The 6,696-nt window shown below is 50.4% G+C and overlaps 1 protein-coding gene across 3 annotated transcripts; it reads right to left on the reverse strand.

The window, feature by feature from the left end:
* Positions 1-925: 925 nt before the first annotated feature.
* NEIL2 (nei like DNA glycosylase 2) lies at positions 926-6,321 on the reverse strand. 3 transcript variants are annotated; one of them, XM_084512925.1, is made up of 5 exons: positions 6,217-6,321; positions 4,335-4,526; positions 3,730-4,037; positions 2,594-2,790; positions 926-2,264 (listed from the first exon to the last, which is right to left on the reverse strand). In XM_084512925.1, exons 2-5 carry the CDS (start codon positions 4,470-4,472, stop codon positions 1,948-1,950), a joined length of 960 nt encoding a protein of 319 aa, XP_084369051.1. In that variant the 5' UTR covers positions 4,473-4,526; positions 6,217-6,321; the 3' UTR covers positions 926-1,947. The 3 variants fall into 3 exon arrangements, with proteins under 3 accessions (XP_084369051.1, XP_084369052.1, XP_084369053.1); XM_084512926.1 differs by having other exon boundaries at positions 6,229-6,272; XM_084512927.1 differs by lacking the exon at positions 6,217-6,321 and adding an exon at positions 5,570-5,669.
* Positions 6,322-6,696: the final 375 nt, after the last annotated feature.

Genomic DNA, 6,696 nt, shown 5'->3' on the forward strand with positions numbered 1-6,696 from the left:
AGGCGGCGCGGCTGGGGTGACAGCCGGCGGCGGGCGCTGATTGGGCAGCGGGCGCTGCGGGCACTCGCGTGGCGCCGGGAGCGCTGAGGGGGGAGAGGGAGGAGCCAAGATGGCGGCCGCCTCCTGTCAGCGCCACAGGGGTTGAGGTGCTGGTGGTCTTTGAGGCAGTAGCTTGCTTCTAGCCCCCACCTGAACCCCAGAAGTATAAAAATTGGAGAACACCTCACATAATATCTCGTCCAGCCATCCCTTGTCGCTAATATCACACATTAAAGCGTGTCCCTAAGCACTACATTCAACCTGAAGCTCCCCCTTCCACCAATATCTCCGCTAAACCCTGTCCCAAAGCACCACATCCAACCGTGAACTCACCTTTTACACCAATATCTCCCACTAAACTCTGTCCCTGAGGACCCCATCCAGCCCTTCCCTAAACTCACCCATGGACTGTGACCCCACCACCTCCCTGGAAACGCTCTTGCAATGCCATGACACAATTTCACCTCAAAATTTTTATTTAGGAAGGACACCCAAACCCCCATACTTCATTTTCAGGCCTCCTCTTTCACTAAGAACTTGCCTCCTAACAAACAGCCACTCAGGGCTGGTCACAAGATGAAAGTGAGCTTTTGCAGGACACCCTCAGAAGTGCCATTAACCACCCCTTTTGGTACCAAACCCCCCTAAATTCAGCAGTCCCATCACCCACAACCACTCAAGGGCAGTGGCCATGAAACTCCAATTTGGGAAGCAGCCTGCCATTGAGGCCTTGAACTCCATCATTCCCAAGTGATTCACAACCCACCTTTAGATCCATGAGATGTCTTCCTGCTGGTGCCATCCTCTAACAGGGCAGCATGAGATTCTGGAGTTCCCTCATTTGTGCTTTATGTTTTTAACCAAGGAACACTCAAAAGAGACACAGTGAACTTCATCTGAACATCACCAGTTCTGCTAATTCAGTTTTTATTTTTCACTCACAAGTCAACAATCCTTTGTTAAAGTAAAGCCAAATTCAGGGAGAGAGAACATGCAGTAGGGCAGATGTTGCAGGAGAGACAGCTCTGACCAGCTAGGGAAAGAATCATCTATTTCTGAACCTTTCTGCTTTTAAGCTACCTTGAAGATCATGAGTTTCATGCAGTCCCCATCACAAACATTGTGAGATACCCCCACGTTGGTCAGGCTTGTGATCCTGGTTGTAGCTGTGGACCTTACTGAGTCCCTCCCTTCAGAACCACACCTGTATTTTGTTACAGCTGATTTTTTGACATCAAGACCTGGATTTAGCAGAGTTCGCCAGAAAAAAAAAAAAAAAAAAAAAAATCAGCCTGCGGGGGCAGACGCTCTGGCAGGCAGAGCTGAGCTGCACCAAGCACTGCTGAGGTTTTCATCCCTTGGAAGGAAGCAGCTTGTCTCGCAAGAGCTGGCAGAGGAACAGCCACTCATTTTTTAACCACACCTAATCACAGCCAAATACACACGTAACTCTGCCATAAAACAGAAGTAGGATTATCTAACACTGAACCAATCAAGCTGTGTAGACTGACAGACCTACTCCTTTAAGTCAACTCCATCTGAAGTCATTTTATTTATATTTGGGTCAAGAGTAAGAGTCTCAGTGACAGTAGTCACCTGCTCAACACCCTAAGCTTCCCATTTGCTGTAGCAGACATGGAGACAAGAACACCTCAGAACTGGTTAAACTTTTTCTTTGTGACAAGACTGTGTAAAAAAAAAAAAAAAAAAAAAATCAACCACTTTCTCCTTTTTGCATCCAGAGGCATGCAAAAGTGCCTCCTGTCACCTCCACTGAGTACTTCACTCTGCCAGATCCCTGTCCCTAACAAACAGCCTCAACACCACCAAAAACCATGAAGCCCATCTCAGGAGACCTTTCTGAGACTACTTGGACACCTTCCAGGAACCAAGGAACATAAAGCCAGGTCACTCAGTGACTGGGGTAGGCTCCCCGACCCCTGACAGCACTGCAGGCTGGCACTGAGGACACCACCACGTGAGTCTCTTATAGCCACCTGAGGGTCCAAAGGTTCCCTTCATCACCGCATGCCCAAGGGGACACTGCTCCTTCTGGTAGATCTGAAAGTGCAGCCCTTCGTCACGCAGCTTGCTCTGCAGCCAGTCCGAGCTGAACTGAATGGCACAGTCGAGTAGATGCTCGAGATCTGAGGGTGCCAAGAGAGATCCTTGTGTTAATGGATGGATCTTTGCCAGGTAGAGGATCTCATTTTTAATGATGTTCCCTGCAAAAGGTCAGAAAATCGGGAGACTATAAGGATATTTCTTATCAAGGTGATGCAGACCCACAGCTTCCAGTCACTGTGATTTCTGCTGAAAATATCACATCTTGCAATGCTATCTCCCATATCAGAGGTGGCATACAACAAGCAGACTTACAGCTGGGAACAAACCAGAGGACAACTCCCTTCCCACTACTCATCAAGCAGATCCTCCTTTCTTCCACAAGTACAAGCTGCCCACACTAACACATTTCACTCAGCTCACAGTGTGCACCCAAGTATCCAAAACCTTTCCTCCCTTTCTTGCCCTGCCACTAAGTCCTGGAACTCACCCAGCCCTGAAAAATATCTCTGGTCCAAGAGGGTGTAGCAGACAGGATGGGGTGCACGGAGGGCATCCAGCGCCCGGCCACGGTGGAACTCAGCAGAGAGGATGTCAGACGTGGGATCAGCCACCGGAGACGAGCACCACTGCATTCGGCAGTTGTAGAAAACAAGGAAGCCTCCGCTCTCAAAATGCAGAACCAGCCTGGGAGAAGCAGAGAAGTTAGAGGCTCTACCATAAACATCCCTAAACCACCTGTTATGTTCTGGGTCTGGCTGAAGAGATTTGCACAAAACAGAGCAGAAAGGCAGCAGCTTAGATTAAAAAAAAAAAAATCAAGTATTCGAAAGGGTCCACACATAACTTAAGTTTACAGAAAAAAAAAACAGACTGAACACATCATTAGCCATCAACCCATGGAGAGCAAATGCCCATCAATTCCCATGAGAGCCCCAGGGAAACCTCTTGGAGTACCAGCACCCCAGGGCTCCAAGGGGACCAGTTGTAATCTGGGCTTCAACAGCAGTGTTTTCACCACTGTCTCTAAGAGCATCACTCCAGCCAGTGGTTTCAGCTACCCCAGATGTTAATAAAAAAGCTTTGTAAGTATAAGTGGTATAAGCTGGCATTTTGGGGGCATAACTCACTTTAGCATCCTAGAAGTCATCTTTGAATAAAAGTCTTAACCTAACTGACACTGTGGTTCCCAAGATGACAGGCAACATGAAGCCCTCAAGTGCCACCCCTTAGTTCTCTGATGAGATGAAACAAAGGAGATAAAACAACAGAAAAATTAAAGAATTAGAGAGGCTGTGGCTGGCTGGAGGAGGCAGAAGACAGCAGAGAGCAGAACACTTCTCACTAAGGGTAGGAGAAAAATATTAAGACAACATGTGTGCAAAGCAAACCTTACCCAACTGATATTGCTGACAGGCTTCCATCACACCTACAGCACAGCAATCCCCAAACAGCAACCTACTATGGGGTTCCTGGTTGAACACACCCCACACCTCCTTATTTAAGACCTACTTTTAAGATTCTGAGAGGAAGAAAGCGGAAGGACAGTACTAAAAAGCATTCCCATATAAATTTAGTCTGAAACAGAAGATTGCCTCTCCAAAATGAGTGAACACCACCGAGTACCTGGGTGTGGGGTCCTTCCAGTCCCCCCTCTTGTTGGCTTGGCTTGCTCTAGAGAACTCATTTGCCCGAATGCTGCCGAATAAGCCAAAGTGGACACGCAGCCAGCTGCCCGGACCCCCTGGGACATCAGGTCTGGAGCACTGGAGCTCCTGCAGCTCCTCTTCCTGGGGATGTGTCTGTGGAGCACACACCTGGGCAGGAGAACTTGTCCCACTAGCAGCCTCTCCTTGCAGCACTGGGTTGTCTGTGCTTGGTCCTAAGGGACAGCCAGCTGCCACAAAGGCCAGGAATAAGTTCTTGCCATGAACCTGAGGAAAAGGAAGGCAGGATGGACTGAGGATCTACATCATCTCTGGCTGTTTCCATACAAAGGGCTGTTACCTAGTGTCTTCTAAGCAGGAGGCACATCACCCAACCCTTCACAGGATCCATTTGCATCTGAGCCAGCCCTGTCAGAGCTCAGAGCATCCCTTCTTCATCTATATGAAGCAAAAAGCACCCAAACACTACTCCCACGTGAAGGCCTCTCAGAGGCAGGCCAAAGGGTAGTGGCTTCCCTCCAGGGCCTGCCATGGACTGATAAAGCCACCTTCAGCACAGCTCACCTGGGCATCCTGGAGCCTCAAGGACTTCAGGTCATCCACATTTATCTTCCTGGTGCTTCCCCCCACCTTGGCCACCACCTGCCCCACAAAACAGGAGGCCAGCAGCTGGAACTTCCTCACTGAGGGGCCCTCCGGCATCCCGGCCAGCTGGGGAGGGAATGGCAGGACCTCCTCACACCAAGTGCCCTAGAGCTGAGGGAAAATTTCCAGCTCAGAAACACAACTAACAGTCAGAGGCTGAGCTCACAGCCCCAGGAAGAGCTCACCACAAACCCCTCACACCCCTGTTTTCTTCCTCAAGCCCCTTTGGCAGTGTCCACAGAGAGAGCCAGGTCCCTTTCAGAATCAGGAAGTTGAGGAGCCTCCAATTCATGGGGAATTTCACAATCTGGCTGCACAGGGCCCTGAGCAACCTGTTTTAACCCCACTTCAAGCAGGGATTCAATGTGTGGATTTCCAGAAGCCTTTTTCCACCACAGGTTTTCCAGGAAGGCCTTAGACCGCTTGGAGCAAAAGCTCCCTGAACTCCAGCCACTGCTTCAGGCCCAGAACTGTCGCTGCCAGCACCAATTCCCCCTGCAGACCAACCCCAGAGACCAGAGGCTCTGCTTCAAACCCCACAGCACCCAAAGAAAGGCTCTGAGCCATCTGGCACCACTCTGAGGTTGGTTTTTACATCAAGCACATTCATGGGCACCCACCAGCAGAGGCATCTGGGCTGGGCCTGACACAGCTGCTCCCAAATGCTGATCCCACAGGGCCAGGCAAGGCAGCATGGCCATAAAAGCCTTCATGTGCTGCAACGAGCACAAACCCTTTTGGGAAAAGCTCCAAGATGAAAATGTGTCAGAGAACATTACCTGGGTATGGTACCTTCCATTTAATGCCTTAACTGGTCCTACAAACTGAATAGCTTTTGTAGCAGTAAAAACCTGAGCTTTATCCCCATGTCTCCCAGGGCAGGAGGTAATTATTCACAGGCTGGTTCCAGTTACACCCATTCGGCTGGGTGTTGCGTACTGTAGGCTAAAGCCAGTACCAGGTCAGGAGTCACCCAGGAGGTGACAGATCCCCAGGATCAGCTGCTGGCCCCAGACACCGCTCAGTCAAGTGGCCTGCCCACACCTCAGGCCCTTTTGGTCCTCCTCCCAATTACATAGGCACAGGATTTGCACAAGGCAGCACAAAATGAGCCTCAGAGCAGCTCATGGCTATAGCTCAGAGCTGCACATCACCTGCAGAGCTTCATGGCTGTGATGCTACTGCTGTGTTCTCCTACAAATGCTCCTCCACACGAGCAAGAAGCACAGGGAAGAACAACCCATGTCCCACCACAACTTCATGGCCTTACTGGGGTTTCAAGACACGTGGGTATGACTTTCCGTGTGCAAATATAGGGGCACAGCTCTGCTCAGCCCACTGCCTTCCATCACCCATGGGATTTTTCACTCCATAAAACCATTATCTCCCCAGTTTGCCCCAAATCTGTGCACCAACAAGCCCAAGCCCCTCTACAAGGAGCCCCTGCAGGATGAGGGCCTTGGCTTTTGCCTCCTGCCAGCTTCATATTCCCTTCTCCCACCCCCAAAAATTGCATTCAATTCCCACTTTACACCACTCCAAAACAACCCAGAGCTCCCCCCTCACCTATTCTCCCAGGGACAGCAGAAGCAACCACCCTGCAGCATGCTCCTAGGGATGGGGCTCACCCAACACCTCCACAGCCACAGCACAGACCCCCAAAACAACCCAATGCACACCCCCCTGTCCCCAAACCCCACAACCAGTGGGCTTAACAGTCTCCTCCTTTCCTTCCCTTACCCCCATTGCCTGCTTCTACTACCCCCCAACCACCTCCCACAGCCCAAAACACCCTCACTACCTTCTTCCTAACCTTCACAGCCCAACCTCTTCCTCTCACATGCTTTAATTGAAAAAAATGAGAGCCTTCCCCTCTTAAAATATTAGCAGGGGGGCTCCCTAATTGGCTGGCATGGGAGAAAAGGGTGAGGTTTCAAGTGCTGGCCCCACCCAGCCCACCAGTTGCCCCAGGGACTGGTTGAACTGGGAGAGAGCCTGGACACTTCATGGCTGGAGGGGGACAGTGTGAGGGTTGTGAGCGGAGCCTTTAGTGGAAAAGTGATTTTGGTTTATGGGGGGCAGCTGGGAGCAGTCGGGCTGAATCAGCTGCGCAACTGTTAGTAAAAAGAGCAAAAAAAGTCAATTTTGAGGGTGCCTGGAGGAGCTTATCCTTTCTCTTCTGTGCTTGTGGAATCACCTGCAGGTTGGAAAACATGTTAGGTGCTTTCTCCCCTACGCATTAAAATAATCTTTGCTTCTTTAGGTGCACCAAATAGGATAA

Source organism: Aythya ferina (genome assembly GCF_964211825.1).
Source record: "Aythya ferina genome assembly, chromosome: 3".
Classification (NCBI taxonomy): domain Eukaryota; kingdom Metazoa; phylum Chordata; class Aves; order Anseriformes; family Anatidae; genus Aythya; species Aythya ferina.